Raw genomic sequence first — 22,836 nt, 5'->3', positions numbered from 1 at the left:
TTATGCTTTTTTGTTTTGTACTAATCGTTCGATTGTTTTCTTGTCGTTGCAGCATCCCGTATGCCATCGTCCCATACATCACCGCAAGTGTGTCGGCCGCACTTTCATCCGCCCCTCGGTTCATGGCTTACCAGCGAGCATAAATCATTCGCGCCCGCCAGCCCATGGGGCAGTCCGTTTGCATGCCCTCAAGATCCGCAAGTAGACCATAAGGTTGGCCAAATTGGCCAGAGCCATCAGACGGCGGCGGGCCAACATTCGTTTCCGTTCCCACCGACACCGCCAAAGGATTCCACACCCGACTCAGTACAAACCGGTCCCTCGGAGTATCAGGTGAGCATCTCGTGTAATGCCAAGCGATTGAGTAAATGCAAAAGGGGGAACAATTTTATTGACAAAAATTAAAAAAAAAAAGATTATTTAGAACAGTCACCTAATAAAAATTTTTTATAAAAAATTGGGAACAGGACGCTGAGGTTTTTGTTAATATAATTTCAACCATATTCAATGGTTTGTTACTTTTTAGTCACGTATGTTAATTAAATTTCAAAATGTGTTGTTATTTAAATTTTTCTAGATAAAAATTGTGGTTGATCAAATTTTTTTAATGGGTTTCTATTGCATTCACTCACTCTTGCTTCAGTAAACGAAAAAATATTTATACAATTTTTATTTATCCTTGATCCTGATCAAATTTAACTTGAAAAATTTAAATTTTTCTATTAATTATTAAAAACTAAAATCAAAGCACTGTGTTTTTAAATAAAAATCAAAATAGAACAGTTAAAATTGGATTTATATTTTTCAATAAAAATTTAAGCATTATTTTCAGATAAAATTTGTTTAGATTATAAAAGATTTAAAACGGTTATAAAACCGCTGTCTCCATCATAGTGCTAAAAATTATTGAAAAGTTATAAATCCCAAATAAGTACTATTTTTGATCGATTAAAATAAGAATCTCAAAATAACGACTAAATTGACTGAAGAAATAATAAACAAAATTCAATTAAATCAAAAAAGTCTTTGATCGCAAAAATAAATTATTTATAAATAAAGATATTGGTATTTAACGGTGATTTCCAGTACTCATTTTTACGGTTAAAAAATTATTGAAAAACCAGCACTACAAGAAAAAAAATCGAAAAAATTTGACCGAAAAAAAAAATCCAAAATAACGTTGATTTCGGTTAGGCTAAATAAAAATTAAGAAATAATAATTTTGATATGATCCAAAAATAAAAGATCTTCACATAAAAAATATTGGTACTAGAAACAAATCAAAATAATCCTTATTTTGGTTACTTCTTTTAAGATAAAAATAAGCCCTTAAATATATGTATATCTAAACTTTGATTTTAAAAATTCCATTTCCAACCCTTAACTCTTTTCCTCGCCTCTTTATCTCTCTCGCCCTCTCCTTTAGGCCGTTGTGAACGCTTTCATGCACCAGGCGCAATCCTCCTGCTCTACCTCACTAGCGGACACGAGTTGTGCGCTGGACATCAAACCCTCCATACAGAATGGCCTCGGCAGCCTAACGCACAATGGCAGCCAGCAGTCGTCGTCGGCGCCAAAGCAACGTGAAGGTACTAACAACAACAACAACAACAATAATAATAACAATAACACAAATAACAACAACACAGCGAATAGTAGTAGTTCGCAAAATAATAATAACAACAACGGCAGCAATAATAACAATAATTCCGCCTCAGCATCCAACAGCAGCAGTCACAATCTACATACGCACTCGTCCAGTGCCAATGCCATCTCCGCCCTTAACGGATCAAGCCTATTCGATGGCACCGCGCAAGCGCACTACGCCAACAGTCTAGGCAACAGTAGTAGCGGCAATAGTGGACTCGGTTTGGGTGGTAATGGCCTAACAGCCAATTCATCGCTTGGCAGCGCGGGTAGTAGCGCGAGCGCTATGGGCGGCTATGATGGTACATATGCCTCTTATGCGGCGCATCACCACCTGGCCAACACATCGGCGGCGGTGGCACATCATCAGGCAGCCGCTGCAGCGGCGGCGAATATGTTTCAAAGTTCCTCAATGGCAGCGGCGGCTGCAGCGCGGCATAGCATGTCGAGTGGCCATCATTCGCATCATCATATGATGGGTGGTGCGACGACAGGTTCGTCGTCGGGCCTGGGCCAGAGCCATGGTGGCAGTAGCGGCGGTGGCGGAGGCGGCAGCGGTGGCCTTGGTCTAGCTGGTTTAGGCGGTGGCAGTTTGGGTGGCAATATGTCGGCAGGTAGTCATGGTCATGGGCATGGTCATGGTCACAGTCATGTGCATAGTCATGCGCATAGCCATAGTCAGGATGTGAAGCCGGCGCGAACGAAACCGAGGACCAGTGCTGGTAAGCAAGACAAAAATTGACCCATTTCATATGCAAATGTGATGGTGTGGGTGAATAATATATGTGTATATTTGTGGTTAGAGTTGTGCCTTAAATGTTGACAAAAAAAAATAACTAATTTAACAAAGCAAAATGTTATTATTTGCTTAAGTTGATGAATATCAGAGAGAAATGCTGTAATATTGCATAACCGTTAGCTATGAAAAACAGTGCATATACCTATTGGGATATTATAAATATATGTACATTAGGGCGGATCAATATGAGTGATAGATTTTTTCTACTATGCACGTATAGCACAAAAGGATTCTATGTGTAATTCTAGGCGAATTTACCGAAGAAACAATGGGTCTAAAATTAATTTCGAGTTGGCTAAATTGCGAAAATAGGTTTCTTAGCATTTTGCTGTGGTGCCGTAAAAAAGTGCCTAAATTTTGTCTAAAAATATGCTATAGGGCGTTTTTTGGTATGAGGAATCCATTTCTGCACCTCTTTTCTTATTAAAACTTTCAACAGAGGGCGCAACAGTGAAAAATTTCACATTTTCTCCGAAACATATTTTCACAATTTGGCAAGCTTCAAATTGATTTCAGACCCATGATTTCTTCGAAAAATGTGTTTAGAATTACTCGTAAAATCCTCCAGTGCTATGCGCTCATAGTAAAAAAAAAAAAATGACCCGCCCTTATGTATATATAATTGAAAATGATCAAAATTTAATTAAAAAATTATCGGACACACAGAAGGCACAACCCTATTCAGATTTTTCATGATTACATTTTTGTTATTACCGTACCGTATTTTACTAACACACATATTATTTTAATTAAAAAATTTAGTTTTTAAAGTATTTAAGTTTTAATTATTCATTTTAATCATATTAATTTGGTGATTCTTACTGTCCATATTTACAATTCCACTGGCTTGGTTTAAGATTCCTTTTGAATATAATTTCTATAAAACATGACAGAAGAAAATTGTGGTATAGAAACTTAGGAGATAAACCCATGAAAGTCAACAGTATCTTTGGATTCGATGTTTTTGGTTAAATCAAAAAGTTTAACACAATATGGAAATACAACGGTCAGAGAAATCTTGGCAAAACGAAGGGCATAAAGCGCAGTAAACTAAATAAAAGTAAAAATTTAAAAAATACATATCAGTGATCCTCTGCAATAACGAAACAACTCAAACCTTCATGTATTTGAGTTATATAGCGGATTAGGTCGATAAGTAAACAAATTTTTTTGTTATCAATCCACCTTGGGGCGCAGTTGTGTTATTGGTTAGAAAATGAAAGCTGGCAACCCATTTTCGGACTTATTTCGTTTAACTATTTAATAATAGTCACTTATAGTTTATGTTAGCTTTTCCGCAAAAAGGAACCCCTCGGTTAAGGTTTCCATAGAAGGCACTCACAATGGACAACTTTGTCTCCGAGTGAGAGTTTTTTAAAGCATCCGATTTTTATTGTCATCTGTATTTGATACAATTAACAATTAAAAGAATAAACCTTTAACAATATGTACAGAGTTTACCCAGTGGTACAACCATACCTTTCATGTGATCACCTTGAACACTCAGCACAATAGACCTTTTGTTGACTTCCTCTTCACTCGGGTGAAAAAAATTTCGGCAGATTATCATTTCATTTATAAAGGGGTCTGGGTGTGTTTCCATCAGCAACTGTGGGACGTAATATTGGGCATTTAAAATCAATCTGAGAGTTTTTAATTGAAACCTTTGGAATATTTCAATATAAGAGTTTTCCACGGTGCCTCACATCTGAATATCGTACGTCCAGACTGGTTTTAGAATTATTGAATATAAGAGTCGTTTATTGTCGACTGAAAACTGGAGGTGTGGGTTCATAAGCCACTGAATATTTCTGAGTTTTAGTCCGAGTTCCTTCGGGGCATGTCAACATCGTTTAGAATGACGTGTGGGCAGGTGTCGTGCTTAAGAGTGAATGTTATCTGCAAAGAATTTGGTAACTTCTCTGTAGAAGAAAGTCCATGAGTGTAGGCTAAATAGAGTATTGGGCTCATATCACTGCCTTGAGGTACAGCTGCTTAGCTTTCACGAAATGTTGCATACCCTGTTTGCAAAGAAATAGCATTTTTGTTTTTTGGTAAGCGTGAATAAATATATAAAAATTTATTGCCAGGGTGGTTGTGATTTTATTTATATTGTTCGAAAGCCGAGTGATTTCTGAGTTTGTAAACTTGTTCAATTGTGCTATAACCTTTTCTGAAGCCAAATTGGTGATTGGATATGAGTTTTTCTCTTCCATAATTGGAAGTACCCTTTTAAGGAAAATCAATTCCCTGACCTTGAAAGAAGTGGATAGTAAACCAATTTGACTATATGATTGAAATTTTTCTGCGCTTTTTCCTGGTTTGAGTATCATTTTTACTTGTGGAACTTTTCACCGGGGCGATAAAAAGCCTGTTGCGAGAACAGGATTAAATAAATGAATCAGAAAAGTGATGTACTCCGAGGGTATTTGCTGAAGTAAACTTCTTGGAATTAAGTAATATCTAGGGGATTTTTTGGGTTAAATTTTTGAATTTCTATTTAAACCAGGGACCGAAAACAAAAGGTACGATCGAAATTATATGCCTTTTTCGTAGTTTTGTTCCGAAGAACGCTTCAAAACCCAAACCAAAATGAGAACAAAATTATCGAGAACGTTATCAAATGGAATTGTATAAGAACAAAATCTTGTGGAACATTCGCAGAGAGAACAAATTGCGAACAATATTTTCGGGAAGATTTCTAAGTGAACATAATGGGAAGAAAAGTAGTCCGAACGTTTTGCCAAAAAAAACTGAAGGGGAACAAAAGTCTAAGGAACTTTCTGTCATATAACAATTTGGAAACTAAAGTCTCCTTAACTTTCTGCCAGAGAACGAAAGGAGAACATATTTTCTCTGAACTATTGGCAAAGAATTGAAGCGAGAATAAAATTTCACATAGCGTTCATTAGTTTGAAATGCTTGAATTTTAAAATTAATATTTAAAATTGATCCATAAATGGTAAATTATCTGGAAGTTGAAATGATCCAGATTTCCTCTGGCTTAGAATTAACATGTAGTTCTCACTGAAACGATTTTATATCCCAGTACGCAGACGCCTCTCTCACTCGTAACTTTAAGTTCTCAAAATATTTGTTCTCGTTTTGTTCTCTAACAGAACTTTTGTTCTTATTTGATGCTCCTTTAAAACGTTCTCGATGCTTTAGTTCTTATTTGGTTCTCACTGGAAACGTTCCCGAAAGTTTCGTTCTCGTTCCGTTCTGCTATTGTTCGCCGATATGAACATAAATATGTTTGTTTGCACTTCTAACTGCATAACACTTGATATGTTTTAAACACAAATATTGTTTAAAAAAAAAAACAAATAAAATTGCAACCACTTCTTTTCTCTCTTCAGGGCGTGACTTTTTGTGAGAATTTTCTTAACTTGACTTTTAAGTAACTTCAAGTGCTGTCTGCGTGAACGAAAAAAAATACAGCCACCGCATACCTTACATCCAGCCAGTGGGGCTTGCTAAAGTCAGTTTCCGTTCTATTTTACTCCCCTACGCGCCGTTCTCATGCGCCGCAGCTTCAGCGTTGATGCATTTCCTCAGCACACATAAATTTTCTCCCGCACTTGAGCATGTACAACAAATTCCCGCGTGCTTGCACCGCTACCCCTGAAACCTTGCCATTAAAATTGTTTGTATTTACCCAACAGCTTGAACGCCAACCCTTCACTTACGCGCTTCCGCATGCCAGCCAGCCAGCTAGCGGCGGCTAAAATAAAGCTTATGCAAATTGCAAGTGAACGAAAGTCATTACGTTCAGCACATTCCATTTTACTGTGTGACGATTTTTATGCGCGTGCGAAATTTTCGCAATGACAAGACGCATACATTTTCATGTTCGCTCTCTCTTTCGTCACTTCTCCCTAAGCACTGCATTTTTTTTTCGCAAGCGCAGTGTAGCTTGCCTTCATTTGCATGTGAGTGTTTGTGCTGTGCATTTCTTAGCTGTATTGTCATTGTGCGCAAATTGCAATTAAAGTTGAATTTTTTGCACTTTTCCCCAATAACAACAACGTGAAATAATGTTGCATTTTTTTCTTGTGTCTTTCACTTATTTTCCTTTCCATTTTACTCTTGCTGCAGTTTAACAACAAATAAATTCAGTGCGTTGTTAATTACTTAAACTGGCTACTACACACTGTGCTCTCATTAAATTGTGGTGCAACAAAAAAAAGACGCATACAATTAAAGTGACTACATATGTAGTTTTTTTTTTTTACAACCTACTGCAAACATTTGTACCGCATCTTGCTTTTGACAATGCGTTGTCAGTGGCGCGTAGCAGTTCCGCTGCACCTGCTGCTGCTTTATTCTGCTACTCCTATTTTACCTTTGGTTCGCTCCGCTGCCACTGACCTCCACAATGCAGACTTTACCCGCTATCGGCACCACTGTTTCCATCTTCACTTGCATACATACAACATATATGTAAGTATGTGTGTGTTAGGCTGTGTCATCCTTCTATTCAGTTTCAAGTTCAGCTGCATTTTTTGCTGAGCGAGTGTCCTCTGCTGCAAAGTCTTACTATAAGTTGTTGTCTGCTTTGTCCTTTATTCGATGATCCCTTTTTCATTGCTCTTTTTTTGGATCTTTTTTTCGGTACTTCGACTTCACCTCTCAGCACTAAATATCTCCTTCAAAAATTCCTTCTTGGCCTGTTTTGATGTGCTTGTCAATTTCGGGGGCGCTTGCGTCGTGTTGTTGATGGCTCTTTGGCTACATATGTGCGTATTATAGGCCTTCTTGATTGTTTGTGCTGCATCCTCCCTTTAATTGTCTGAATATTTTTAGGGTTTCATTTAATACTTTTAACTTACCTTATGCACTCAGCTTACTTCATTTCCTTTCATTGATTAGAAATATTTTACTTCGGAAATATGTACTTGTATAGTATACATGAAAATTTAGTTTTAATAGAATTGGCAAAGAAACAAGGCCGAAGTACTCAACCTTATACCTTTATAACAACAGCGAAGAATTGGTATATATGTATACGCGAAAGGTTTCGAGGCAGTCTTTCTTTACAATCATAACTATCTTGTGCACAAAAATGTGAACGACTTGCCAAATTGAGGCATTTGAAGAACTAGCACCTCAAGGAATTGGATTTAAAGAGGATTTTAGAAGCTAATCCAATCGTGTGTCTCTAAAGCAGTTGCAAATCCAGTTTCCAGTCCAGATGACACCCTTTCTAAATGCAAATCAAGCAACAACAACGTCAAGACTGTGAGGCTGAACTAGTGTTCTTCACAGACAAGTCCTCTTTTAAGCTAAGAAACACCATTAAACGTATCTGGTCCACTAAAGATAGTAAGTTCCTTCAGCGATCTGTATACCATCCATGAAAGATTCATCTTTAAGGATACTTCACAAATAACTATTGGATGGATATGAGACCCGGAATATAGGGACATTTATAGAAACGGAGACAACGGACGAGGTGCGGCTCCATACCGGATGTGCCCCAGGCGGTGGACATGGATGCCTCACTTACGGTGGTCAAATGTAGAATTGCCGAAGGCTGGGGTTTTGCATGTCCTATGACCCACTTAAAACCAGGGCTCGGTTAGGAATGAGTAAAGAAAATACATATCTACAAATACTTGACAGTCTGCTCATGGTATTGGCCCATTTCGGTATATCCCGAAAGAATTGGCATACCCTGCAATAAGTTCTGTCGCAACTGCGCGGACCCGGGCTCTAAAGAGACAGTCGAATACTTTCTGCGCGAGTACACACCCCTCGCAAGGATGAGGCTAAAAACACTCGTCAAACCATTTGCGCAGAATATTTAAGTAAGGAAACTATATTTTAGCAAACATAAAAAAATTGTTGAAGACAGTGCTAAGTTTCGAGTTTTTAGCTGCCCTTTAGTTGAAAAATCCGGTTTTACAAAGCTATATCGGTGAGTGATAAACTGAATATCGGGCTCCTACTGTACTTTGATCCCTCGAAATTTTTCTGAATTCAAATTCCAACAACATTTTTTACGGCTTCAAAAAGTCTTGTTCTAATTTACAAAATATACGGTACACATACTTGGTATGTATGTACATATGTATGTATGTATGTATTTTCCAAATAATTACCGTTTAAATTTGCATAATATCGAGAAAATATGTTCTTATTTATTGCACTAATTTGTATTTAATAACTTTTACAAATTTTGTTTTTTATAAAATTTCTTTGTAAAAATTCTTTGAATAAGCAAAGTTAAAGCGGCTAAATGCAAATTGGCCTGTTCTTAGTATTGCTTCGGCACATGCCAATTTTTCTTTAATTAGTAACTTTTATTTGGTGCGTCTAATTGTGTGGATAATTTAGGAATATTCTCAAACATAAATTAAATTGGCGAGCTTTGGCTTTTGAAGTTGTTCTTGTTTTCACGAATTTATTTTAGCTGTCGGTAGATAGTGTTGGTGTTTTCACTTTGCTGTTATAACTACATAGGTTGAAATAAATCTTGAGATTTTACAATAAAGGAAATGGAATTTCTTATAGTTAGGTTTTGAGACAGTAGCCTCCCTCCTGCGGAACCTTATATTTCTTCAAAATTCCCTTTCATTCAATGATGTAAAATCTCGGTTCAACATTGCATCGTAAAATTTTTAAGCCAAAGAAGATCAAAGAATATAAAATGAAGGTAAATGTTAAATGTTTTAGCTTACTTACATAAATTGTAAATACTACAAATATGTTGAATGTTTACATTGACTGTTTTTACTTTAGCCACTATTTTACTAAATGTTTTCATATTTTAAAATATTATTTTATTTCTTATTTCGCTTTGCAACAACTCATTTTTTTCCCCCCAGCACAAGAGGTACACGAATTCCATTGAATGTGGCACAGATTGTAAATTGCACGCTGCACCTGCACAGCTATTATACAAAATATTTTCAAAAACAAGTTTCATATATTTCCAATGTTAACGTAGATAAATAACTAGAAAGGAAATATTTTATATTAAAAGTCAGTTAGAAAATACGTATCGCTCGTTTGCTGCAAGAGTGTCATAATAAAAAAAAAAATAAAAACTCCAGAAAAACAGCTTTAAAATTTACAGTTAACATAACGCACGTTTAATAATATAGTGAAGTAATTCAAAATTTACGTTTTTAGAGATATGCTCAGTTTACCAGATGACTAGATTTTCCAAAAATGGCGAAGATATGTTTCTTACCATTTATCCTTTTGTATGCCAACTGTATGAGTTGATCAAACTTTGATTGCGTTTTCCCACAAAATAGATTATAATGAGCTACTGTTAATCGATACAGCTACGAAATTTCTACAGAACGCAAAAGCTGGGGTTGCATTCCTAATTAAAAATTGATTTTGTTCGATTATGACACTCTTGCAGTAAACGAGCTATGCGTAAATTGCGGCGTAAAATTATTTAAAAAAACGACAAATAATACGTACATATGAAATTATAAAAAAAATACGAATCGAGATAATGCATAAGAATATCTCTACATAGTTTACAGTTTGTATAGTCAATAAATAATAATAAAAAATAAATAGAAAGCTTTTTAATTAAATCTTAACTTCGCTTCGAAAATTAGATTTGGTTTCTTATGTTTGTGGCTTTTAATTTAAAGACACAAATGTATTCAAATTTAGATTTAGACACAAAAAAAGAGGTCGAAAGTTAGTTCTGTCTTAAGGCCATGACGGCTTTTTACAATCTTTTATTAAGTTTCATCTGGGTGTAATCAAATCTGGCAATAAATTTTTAACCAACTTTGCGATGCGCCAGAGGCTCGAAGCTTCAAACTAAGCTCAGAACCCGATGACAATGCAACATGAAAGTTGATTTAATCCGCTAAGTGGAGTCGAGATATTTGGATAATCCGTATTTGTGGTCCGATTTCTTTCATATTTAGAATGTATATTACTTAAACGGAAAGAAATAACTCCATACAAAATTTGGCAATTTTGTTTAACCAAAAATAAAATCTTGTTTTACGAAAAAAGTTAGTTACGTGTTTTTAAATTTATCTTCAAGGGCCCGGTATTTAAATAATTGGCATTGAAGAAGAGGAAAACTAAACATTTACGATCCGCGACATATAGAGGCAGTTCGAGGCATATAATTTTTACTCCGTCTCCTGCGATAAAGGCTATGTTACAACATCAAGCGAGGTATCCGCTCGCGAAAGATTAATTAAGAAGTTACACAAGGGCACCATCTTGTTTTGCACTTTTATCTTATTTTCACTCATCGAGACTTGAAAAAGCACCATCGCGTACAACAAAAGAATTTATGACCGGTTCTTGAAATTAAGCAGTTATTTTTTTCGACCCGTCTCACTTCTTTACTACAAGGAGATACACTACATGAAAGGACAAAGAAGGTCATTCATTTCCACTAACTTGCTTTCCATCTGAGCGCAATTCTAATTGAACTTAAGAGCCATATAAAAGTTCTTGATTTTCCCCTACACGCTTTGGGACCAGTCCGGCTGCTGCAGTCTGGCACTAGACACGAGTTAAGACGCGCTAATATTTTGACTTCCAAAAAAGATATAGGTCTGTACCAGGCCAAGGACTGTCACTTCAGCATCATTCAACAAAAACTCCTTGGGGGATTTACACACTGTTACAACCGAAAACATAGTTGACGACGAAAATAAGTTTACACATCTTTCTTCGTCGTCGACTAACTATGTTAAGCCTCTTTCTTCGCTGAAGTTTTTTATGCGTCTTTTTCGAGGTCAACTTTTGAGCTCGCGCCTCTTTATTCGTGTCTAGTGACGATATTTAGAATGAAGTGAACGAAATTATAGGCATGTCAAAACACATCACTCCAGCCAATCAAGGGATGCATCTAATGCACTGATGGGCAATGCCTTGCCGGCGGGCAAAGCTCTCTTAAGCTTTCTATACAATTTGTATAGGCGCGAGCAAAGTAAAAGCTCTCTATGCCCATCGCTGATCTAAAGTCTCCTAAACACCTTTGACATAGTTAACGCTAAGTTCAGCGAGCAGTTTTTGCTTAGTTGATTCCAACGGCAACACTCAGACCTATATTTCACGCCACAATTTTCTAAAATTAAGCCGAGTTTAAGAGTTTGGAGCCCAACAGGAGCTGCATCACTGAATTTTTTGTTAATTTTTTTGGCTAAAGATAAAAATCAAATTAAAAACTGCCTAAATTCATATATCTGGGCCTTCTTAGTTACAATAATTGTGGATTCTTTATGTCAAAACACAAGATTCTGCTAAAACCTGGAACTTCGCAATTTAAGTCTTTTGTACTTTTTCCAAATTGTATGCCTAAACCTATCACAGTTTTTTCTATAACCAAAATGCGTATACACGTTTTAGTTAGAATGGCATGTGCCGGTTTGCATAGAAAATTTTGCAAAAATTTAACAAAATGACAGAAAGGCTTTAAACTCAAATCAAATCAGCATTAAGAGCCATAAAAATGTAGCGAATGTGTAGGAGCGAATATGAAAAAGGCGATGCATCAAATAATAAAATGTTCGACATAGTTCAAACCAGGAAAAAAGCAGCTCAACTTTTTATTTACTTTGCTTTAGTTATTGGCGCCTTTTTAAGTTTATTCTTTGCTCTTAAAGCAAAGCTGGCAATTCTTTTACTTATTGATTTTTAGTTTACCTCTGTTCCTTTCTTATTGTTTTCAACTTATGGTTGACAGTCGGTTGCTGCGTTGTTGAAATCTTGCCACACATTGCTAACAAAAAAAAATTCGTTTCATCAAAAAGTACAAAAAACAGGGGAAAAAACGTAAAATTAAGTAGACTTTAAAATGCGCCAGTATACCTCCATTTCAACAATCAAGACTTCATTGTGCACTATTGTCTTTCGATTATGTTGCAGTTTATACACCGACGCGTCGCTTTTCCCATTTGCCGCTGACATTGTTGTTCTTTTTGTTCGCAACCACCACACCAAATCGCTGCTAGTCTTGTCATTATTGGCTGATTTTATGGCTGCTTCTGCTATTATTGCAGCCGTTGATTGCGACGCTTGTTTGCCAGCTAGCCAGCCAGCCAGCCAGCCAGCCAGCCATCCAAGCAGCCACCCTCACCAGCGCCACTCCAGCGCATATCCAGCCGGTGGCTCTGTCCAGCCATTTAGCCATTCAACCATTTAAACGTTTTGTTATCGCTGGTTGGCGATAAGTTTGCCAAGGCGCAAGAACATGTGTCGTACGCTTGTGTGCAGTTGCAGTTTTTAAAAGATACATTTGTGCGATATAAAGAAGCTTCTTATATGTAGACAGGTTTTTTCTAAAATTTTTTTCACCTTATTTCTTACTTTTATTTTTGCCTGATTTTTTTTTTTCCTTGTACGGACGACGGACTTTCATACGCTTTAATGGCTACTTGGAACGCCGGATTTAGTTAGCTGGCGTGCGGCGTCAAGAATTGATGCGCTTTCAGCAGTATTTGATGTGTCGTTGGTCGGTATGTGTGCGGGTGCCTTTCCTTCATTGTGTACCCAGCGCTTTTGTCGCAGGTGAAAATAAAGTATGCTTTGAATGAAGTTAAGTAATTGATATGGTTTGAGGTCCATTGCTTTTTTTTTTTTGTATATTTCGTCTCCTACTCCTTTAACATTTTTCGCTTTGTTGGCTGATTTGCCAATTGTTTGTATGTATATACGCCTGAATCTTTGATTGTTCGAATGCTCATTTCGGTTGTACAATTTGACAGGCTAAACGAGCGCTGGCACGCTTTCAATGCATTTTTCAATCAGGTTGGGCTGAATTGTGTGCTTGGACAGTTTGGGGGATATAACTTGCAGCACTTATTTATTTCATAGTCGACTGTATGCTCGTGGTGCTCCTCTGCTTAGCAACGCTTAGCGTTAGATTTGTTTTTTTTTGTTTTCTAATTTGTTGTGTATGAGTTTTTTATTTCGCATGTGCAAGCCAATATTCGAATATTAATTTGATTTCACTATTTTTGTTAGTTTATGTATGTATATGTATTTCATTACAAATGGTTTTTGGTTTTTCGTTCACCCAGAAATACATACATATCTTTAGTTGGTTTCTAGCGCTTTTTCACACTTTTTGTATATTTTACACTCTTTTGTTCCCCAAATAACCAACAAAATATATACAATATGTATTTGCTCACATCATGTGTCTATTGTCTTGTTCACCAAATCAAAAAAAAAAAAAAAACTCTTTAAAGGCACTGTGTTCTTGTCTCGAATGTGCTAAATTAAATTCTTTATGATATATTATAAATAACAAAAAAAATACATTTTAACATTTATTATAGCTGCACTCATCCTACTAAAAGTTTTTGCCGCTGCTGCTGTTGTTATCGTTTTGTAAGCATGTGCCAAAGCACCTAAAATACGACTCTAAGTGTCACTACATGTATAAAGTAGACTGTGTTTTCTTTTTGTAAGGGCATTTTTTTAATACCTCTATATCTCTATTTATTTGATCAGAAGAAGCATATATCGACATCTGAATGGAAAATCGGCCTATTTCGGCTGCCAGTTCGAAAACGCTTCAGAATATTATTAAAGAATGCCCTATTTCAGAATTCGGTTAAAAACCAGTTGAAAATACATTGAAAATGTGCTGCGATAGGACGTTTTTGACCCGAATTCTGAGATAGGGCTTTCTTCAGAAAAATTCCGAGTAGGGCGTTGTTCCTCAATCAAATTCAGAAATAAGGCGTTCTGAGATAGAGCGTTATCGATATTCCACTCAGGTGTCGACATTAAAGATTATTTTCACTAAATATGCGAATAACTATTATAAAACTGCAAAAAATGGCAAACTGTCCCACTCCCACTATTTTTTTTTATATTTTTTTCTACTGCGTTTTTTATACGAACTCATTTTACCACTTATGGTCAGTTTTTCAGTGCACGCTCAAACGCTCGAGCTGGCTGGTTTAAACTAAGATAAGCCATTGTCAGCCAGCTGTTCAATTTAAACGCAGTTTACGTAGTCTAAGTTTAAACTGACACTGAAAAACTGGCCCTTAAGATATCCAACCCAGTCACTTACAATTGAGTTAAAATATCGTAGGCAAGTTCGCGCCTTAAGTCTTTCGTTTTGTTCATTAAATCGTTGTTCGCTGGCAATTTAAATTTGTACTACGGTTAAATTCTAAATAATTTCGCGCTTAAACTAAAACGTCTTTGATTCGCAAAATTGGAAATAAGTTTGCATGTTTACTAGATATTTTTGTAGACTAGTTTCCTACGATGAATGCCGCTGTATGGAAGGCATTGGTAATTTATATTCCAAAAATTATTCCCAACAAAATCTATGCGATGGTTTAGAAAAATATAAATATCTTTTGCTATATAAAAATATATGTATATTCGTGTGCCTCACCAAAAAAAATAACAGTTTTGCCGCCGGAATTATAAAATGTATTATATATAAAGACTTCCGCCAAATATTTCTAAAAAAATTTAGGATTTCAGTGAGCTGGGCCTATATGAAAAGTCACCCAAAAAATCCGGGTTTTACAAATAAAATTACACCCAAATTCATAAAAATATAATGCATTTTATAATTCTGATGAAAACACTGCACTATGGAGAATGATAGACCCTAATGTTCATAGATTTTGTTTATGAACTAAACTAAAAGTGAATAAATAATGAATATTGGGACTATAATTTTTTTTTGTAAAACTGTAAAATTATAGTTTGTTGTTTAAATATATTGCTATGTAATCTTATTCCAGTTGGATTTCAAATATTTTAATGAGATTTGCTTTTTTTGCGAGCTTAAAATTGGGCGAATACTTCGGCACACATGTCTAAATAAAAATTTTAATAGATTGCTACGTGTGTGGCGTAGTTTGGACACCGATCGAAAGCTTACAACAAATTATGTCAACTTTCGATCGGTTGTGCGTGTGTGGCAAAGTTGACGATTTTTGCAATTTTTTTGAAAATTGGAAATGGGCTAATAAGCGGAAAAATGGTAAGATTAAGCAAAATATTTATCAAGGAACTATTAATAATAATAATAATAGATTGGCGCTTACACATATGTTAGTGTTTGGCCGAGCTTCTCCTCCGATTTGTGGCGTGCGCCTTGAAGTTGTCACACAAAGCGGAGGGACCTACAGTTTTACGCCGACTCCGAACGGCGATTGTATTTTTATGAGAAGCTGTTTTTCATGGCAGAAATACACTCGGAGGTTTGCCATTGCCTGCCGAGGGACGACCGCTGTTAAGAAAAAACCTTTTTTCTATATTTTTTGCGATGTTGCTTTGACCAGGGCTTGAACCCAGGCGTTGCGGAGTGGAAGCGCGCACTGCTTACCACTACACCACAGCGGCCGGAACTATTAAAGTAGTTTAAATATAGTTTAATATATAATTGGTTATTACTTAATAGCGGTTTTGTTCTTTTTGCGCGCATTTTTATGATGTGAAATGAAAATTTACAACAAATCCACACATGTGCCAATATGAGTTTCAACCGATCGTTTTAATTTTTTTTTTCGTTTGTAGCCTGCTATAGGCACCAATATTGTTATAAGTTTTCATTTTCTTGTTGCGTTTTACGCCGAAGCCGAAGTGTAAACGTTTCCGACTATACTTGGTTCTTAAACTGCTGAAACTACTTTCATTCACGATCGATAGGTGACGGTCAATAAAAGCCTTTAACAGATTCGTTATTTTCCATGAGAATGATGTATCCAAATCAGCAGAATTATCGTGTTTTTATGTACGCGGCTATATATTCGAGGCGAGTCTCAAGCCCAGCTCTCAACACATTGCTTTAAAATGCCTTACTACGGCAATTCAAGGCTGTAACAGCTTACACAGAGGAGCCATTATGGCCGATTGCACCCGATAGTTTTTTAGGGGTGTTTAAAGCTACGTACTACCACTCGGTAAGACATAGGCTCGATTCTTGGTTTTATCTCCAAGGTTTCAGTCAGACAAACATATTTCAGGACGCTTCTCATACCACCTCGTTAGCTTTGACTCCATTATAGCGACTACATATTTTTTTATTTCTGCTAACATTTTTTTAGAAATTGCGGGTAGAGCGACTTCCCGGCCGGAAATTCTCTAGACAAAGCCCGGATTCCCCCTATCGCCTGACTAGATTTCCGTAACTAAGATTTTCTCAACAGTGCCAAAACAGGTTGTGGCATGGAAATCCCTTCTAAAAAATATCTATTCTGGCGCTTAATACATTTTCTTACCAATGTTCTCAGCCAATAGAATCTGGACCAAGCATACAAAAATTTATGAGAGATAGTCACTTGTGGCGCTGAACAGATTCTCTCAACAATGGAAACCTCGATGGGCACAGTATAGGTTGTCCTGAAACAAGTTTATCTTGTTAGAACCTGGAATAGCTCCAGAGTAATAGTTTCCCTTTTTTGGTGCTGGGAAATTTTCCTTAATTGAGATATGTTTTAGCAGTGCCTGGACTGGCTGTATTCTACAAATTACTACTTGGAGTAACGAATCCTTTTTTCGGCAAGAATTTTTATAAAGGCTCTATGAAAAGGCCAAGTCTTACTATATGGGAATTCGGATTAGTAATTTGACACTTCATTAGGCGGAAACTGTCCAGAATCACTGAACAGAGGCTGCTTAGAGCGAGCGTTCCTTTGGGTCTAGCGCCCCGATAGTTTTTCTTGTCGGGCGCTAGGCGGAAGAAAGCAAATCTGACCAGCGCATTTCCAAAATCGAGATTTATTGCCGGCCGGGTAGTATCCAATAAAATAAAGCTGTCGACAATAGGCCTTAATTCTACTCTTCATCGAAATTCATATTTTCATTATTTCAGTACTACAGCAAATTCAGATGTTTAACTTTATCTGCAGCATCATTAAGCATCCCAAAGCAAATGCTCAATTAATTATATGCATACCTATGTAACAATTAAAAAATTCTTAATAAAAATTTTCAAGTAGTGAGAAAAAATTGTTAACATACATTTTACTGCCCACATATCAGAGAAAATCAAGATTACCAAGATATATTAAAGAGAATCAAGACAGATCATCTTATCGAGAACACAAAAACATAAGCAATTATGCCAAGCACCAACTGTGTAAATATATTTAAATATCCACCGTCGAGCAGACGCCAAGTGTCAAACAAATGGCTTCAAAAAAACTAGAATGAGCGAAAAACCCGAAACGGTCAACAATGTTCTTAAACAAAGGCCAATTTTTCCAGAAAACAAACAACAGAAACCAAAGTAATGTACATCCGAATGTAGCTACAGCAACCGCAACGTCAATTGTCACTAAAATACGATGCTCACCACTGACCCGACCCTACGAACAGGTTGCACACAAACACACTCGCTCGAAAATGTGTGGAAAGCAATCTGGTTCATATGAACCCAGTCAACTTGTATACATACGTACCAGGGCCTATGGCCCATGGAGACATACCGATGTGTGCACGAATTTCCAAGAATTGAGTGGAAAAAGGGACTATTACTAGCGAAGATTTGTAATCAAGAATAACAGTTATAAACACTAAATCATAGTTGAAGGTGTGCGTCCCCAAGCACATACTATGTAAGTGTGTGTATACAATCAGCCCTTGTAAGAACAAAAGAAGAAATTAAATATTATTTTAGCGAAAGCAACAACAAGAATCCATGAGAGAATACAAAAAAAAAGATATAGTAATAAAAATATAAATAAATATAAAAACTGTCACTGGTCGTCGCTATGATGCACTGCCCACAAATAAATATCGCACGGTCTACGTGGAAGTAGATGGCAGCTTAAAAGAAGAGGCAAATTGAAATCAAAACAAAAGCCTAGCGAGTAAAAGCCATATAAAAAACGTTTAATCGTCACAAAACACACACACACACGTGCACTTAAATGCTCCCCCATCCGCTGGTGGCAGCATCCAAAAGGCAGTTTTGTTTGGATAGTCGTATATGTACATATGTATGTACATATTTAGACCAACAGTGTGACATATCAAAAATTTACAAGAATACATGCACGTAAAATCGTAGCGTACAAACCCAGAGTAACTAAAAATTTAGCAGCCACCGTACACATATGTACGAGTGCGACTCCCTCACTCCTGCTTGGGAATCTGGTAACTGCAGACGCGTGGTGGCGACAAAATTCTTAATAAAATTACATGCCAGAGAGCGACTAAAAAGTAACATAACTAGTCAGAACGGTAGTACGAGTAAGTGCACTACTGAAATCCAAAAAAGAAAACAATAAAAAAATACGAAAACTAACTAAAGTAACACAGCCAACCTAAGCGAGCGCTAAACGGGCAGTTGGCCCCGGCAACCGGGCGGTCAGTTAGCCTGTGAGTAGGCTAGCTGTGACTGTGACTGTGGCAGTGGCTGATGCAAAGGTATAAACATCATTAACTCACTGATTTATTAGCTTTGGTCCAGCGCGGCGACGATGCGGTCGGTCGAGCGGCCAGCCTGTCGTCCGCTCGCTCTGCCAATCGGTAGGTCGGTGAGGTCTAGTCTTGCATGCTGTTGTCTGCGACAATGTACAATAACAACAAAAAACACAAGATTTTATATACAACTCTACTCGATTTAGGGTCTGTCTGTATTGGCTCAATTCGGTGGAATTTTCTTCATGACAGTTTCAGCCTCCGTCTGCCGTTGCGCCTTCTACATTTTAATGTAGTATTTATTTTTTTTTATTTTTTTTATTTTGATATTTCTCAGCCTTTTTCTGTACGTTTAATACATTTTTTTTTTGTTTTTTTTTATCTTGGGTTGCCTTTTGTCTTTCACTGAACCTTTTGTGCCCCATAATCACATAACCGCACACACAACCAGCCAACAGTGTCGCCCATATATTGTCAGCTTGTTAACAACAAAGCAAATATTGCTTAATTTTTATTATGCTCTTATGTGAATGTAGTATGTATGTCCCCATACTTACATGTTTGTTGTGAGTCTGCGCACGTGTTTGTTGTTATTATTATTGTTACTGTGGCTTTTGAGATTTTTTAATGATGTTTTTACTCGCTCGTTGGTTCACAAGAATGTCAACCGCAGAGTTGATGACACACCAACTAAACAGTATGCAATTTTTGATAAAGTTTATGAGTGAGTAGGTGGCGAAAAAGGGTTTTACATACATAGCTATGTAGCCGAAACGCGTAGAGGCACTAAAATTTAGGCAGCTCGTGCTTTATATTTTTATATTTTTTTTTGCATAATAAAAGTGCGTGAGTCAAAGTAAAGCACATTCAATTTGAACTGTTACTGCGTGCGAAGGGAGTTCTACGTGATTTTATTGTTGGGTTTTTGTCTTAGTTACGAGTTCGCGACAGCAAATTTTGCGTAATTTTTTATTCTTAAATACAAATTTGCAATTTTAGCTAATAAAATGGAATAGTTCAGACGGTTTAGTTGTGTGTCAGCACTGAGGCAAGGTCTGATGAAATTGTTTTCTTCTTAACCGGCTTAACAACTTTTTATCCAATAAAATTGACGAGCTCCAAGAGTTCTGCCTTCAATATCACTGCCTGACGGACTGGTGAAAAAGCGGGACCTCATATGTTTGAGCCTCTTCAACTACGTTGAATCAGGGTGGTCCTGGGAACCCAGATCACCGCACCGTAGGTCACTACTAGTCCCACTATCATGGTGTACTCCCATCTTAGGATCCTGGGAGTGTACCCAGGATAAGTCCCAGTTACTTCACGTCGGTGGCGACATTGATCGTGAACCCATTTAAGGTAAAATTTCTCATCTCCTGAAGAGTTCGTTTTTTGATGCAGGGGACTATAGCTATTTTAGAAGGGTTGATATTTAAACCTATGCACGGTTGAGCCTTCTTTGGACGATGTCGCAGCGATTACTTGCGAACTTCCCTATAGCGTAATCACTGTACCATCTGCGTGCCCTTTCTATTTACCTTCTCTTCAATAGGGAGAGTACCGATATATCGGTGGCATTTTGATAAAACGACTTAAGTGGCTTTAGAAGGTTTGAATTTGGATTGAAAAATAATAAGTTTTTCTTCAACATTTTTCCTTTTCAATTAAGCTTTTATTAAAAATGCATCTTACCCTACGCCCAACGTCAGTTCGTTATCATTAAAATATTGTTTGGGAACCCAATGAAATAGTATTTTAAAGGGAAAATGGCCTAAATCGAGATAGGGGTTTTCTTATCAAAATGACACATATACAATAACACCAATTGGAGAAAGGTGCGATTTTAAAAACACCTTTCACTACTCATCTTTCTAAACACAATTTTCTTCTATTCGCTGAAACGGTTATCATCTATCACGTGTGTTTGACTACAAATATACGAACTGCATAATAATAGGGCCACAATAAAACGTCTGCCGACACACCAGGTATCTACAAATTGCATATTATTTACGTCCATATGGTCAATTGTATGCGTTATATTGGTTTTTGGTACCCATTTCCTGATTGTTTGCTTTATTTTATGATGACTTATAAATTTTTATAATGCCAATTTATTGATCAGCTACTGTGCTGATGAAAAATTTATTAATAAACCAGCTGTGGACCGCAGCAGCAAAATAAAAACGAGCAAGTAAAAAAAAACAAAATCTTAAATAAAACGAACTGAGATGCGAAGTTAAGGTAGACATGAAAAAAAAATTGTTAAAAATTGCCGAAAATATTTAGTTTTGCCAAAAATCTTAAATTGAATTATACAACGAATAAAACGAATTTGTATATTAGTTTTTTAAATTCGCAACTGCCATAATCTGCCGCGCACTTTTAACGAAGCACATGAAAACTATTATTTATTTATTTATTTCAATTAATTTTTATCCACTCATCGCCGTTTTGGAGGGCAGTCGGTAATTAAAATTTATGCATATTTAATTTTTGGGGTGTTGCCTTTTCATTAGGTGATGCCATATAATTTTCGGCACTTTGCGGTTAAGCGATGCATGGAAGGCAAAGCAGCTGATGCAAAGATGGCGAAACAGAGAAGAGGCTTGCGTAGTACAGCTACTCGCCGCAAAAGCTTGGGAAATAAAGTTTTATTTGAATTGTGGCTGTACTTTATTTTTGATACTTAATTTTCGGTTAATTTTTAATCTTTGCTTAATTTTTGTGGCGCATAAAAATAATTGTGTTCATTTATGTATATTTTATGTGCAATTATTTTTTACATACATTTATACATGTTACCATTGGGCATACATAAATTGCCAAACTGCAAAATCGTCTACTTCTTGCGGCTTTTTTATATTTGACGCAAAAGATAATATCAAAATTTCAATTTGGTTTGTATTGCGGTTCGCAGTATGGTTGTACATATGTTTATACATTTATATAACAAGGATGGTTATTGAAGATTCGAAATTGTGCCTTTTTCACGCAATAAATATACCGAAATGTCCAAAGTAGTATTGGCTGAATTTTTTATTAAAAAAAAAGAAATCTACTCTGAACTTTGATTGAAACATTATCCACTTAAATAGAGGATATGCCTTTCTCCCCAAATATTGATAAAGTTTTGCTTCTTTTCTCGAGATATCTTTTTGAAGTCTTGTATGGGAATGTGAGGATCTTTGAAACGTCCCGCCATTGGCTTCGAATTGATTGAATTTCGATGGCGGAGTTATGTAAGGAGGTCTTAGGAACTCTCTAATAATCCAATGTTTAAGCAGACGGAATATATGTCGCATGCTTCTGGCAAAGGCTGCTGCTCTCAACGAGAAAAATATTAAAAAAAAAAAACTAACGTGAAAGCGAAATCAGTAACAATTTGCAATTTTATGAGCAGCTGATTAATTTGTTATTTTCCGAAGCAGTTTCCAAATTTTCTATCTTCTTCACCTCCAAGCGAACTGTCACTTTCATCTAATCCGCAATTCTTTTGGATAAATTAATACCAAAAAAGTGATAATTTGCAATAACTGTTACAGATTATTTGATTCATTAACAGGCCATACTTAAGTACTTACGAAGACTTAAAAACTAATAGTGAGATATGCATAGGTACTGGGCCATAGGATACGAACCGGCTAGCTTTGAAGCCGACAAATTTTTCTGGTAGGGGAGTACCGCTACTTTACACATTTAATCTAGATTTCAGAGGTTCAGCACTCTTCTTCCGCAAGAATTTCCTCGACTTAGGCTGGTTGAAGAAGTCATCCCAAGCCTCTGCGTGTGAAGGGATACATGCCAGTAGAATTGACATGTGCAGCAAACGACTTCTGCCGCTGTTTGGAAGGATGACGAGGAAATCGAGAACATCGAACACTTCCTCTGAAACTTCCGACTTCAGAAAAAATTTAGCTCTTACGTGGTATGCGGGTCGATTTTTCTTTTTTCGCTACTAACCACGAACAAGAGTTTGGCTTACTTTTTTTTACTAAATATTAATATTATTAATAGCGTTATATAACATTCCCTCGCTAAAA

The 22,836-nt window shown here is 36.5% G+C and overlaps 1 protein-coding gene across 1 annotated transcript in view; it reads left to right on the top strand.

Moving 5' to 3' along the window:
• LOC118738239 (GATA-binding factor C-like) overlaps positions 1–22,836 on the top strand; it is a 102,006-nt gene that overhangs the window by 58,225 nt on the left and 20,945 nt on the right. Inside the window, exons 2-3 of the mRNA XM_036469165.1 lie at positions 53–333; positions 1,427–2,369. Of these exons, the coding sequence (XP_036325058.1) occupies positions 53–333; positions 1,427–2,369 (1,224 nt within the window). The remainder of the gene's footprint in view (positions 1–52; positions 334–1,426; positions 2,370–22,836) is intronic.

The sequence above is a fragment of the Rhagoletis pomonella genome, unplaced genomic scaffold (assembly GCF_013731165.1).
Source record: "Rhagoletis pomonella isolate Grant_MI unplaced genomic scaffold, Rhpom_1.0 Rhpom_scaffold_00004, whole genome shotgun sequence".
Taxonomy (NCBI): Eukaryota; Metazoa; Arthropoda; class Insecta; order Diptera; family Tephritidae; genus Rhagoletis; species Rhagoletis pomonella.
Note: the sequence above shows the minus strand (reverse complement) of the source record. Positions and strands in the feature narration are given on the sequence as shown.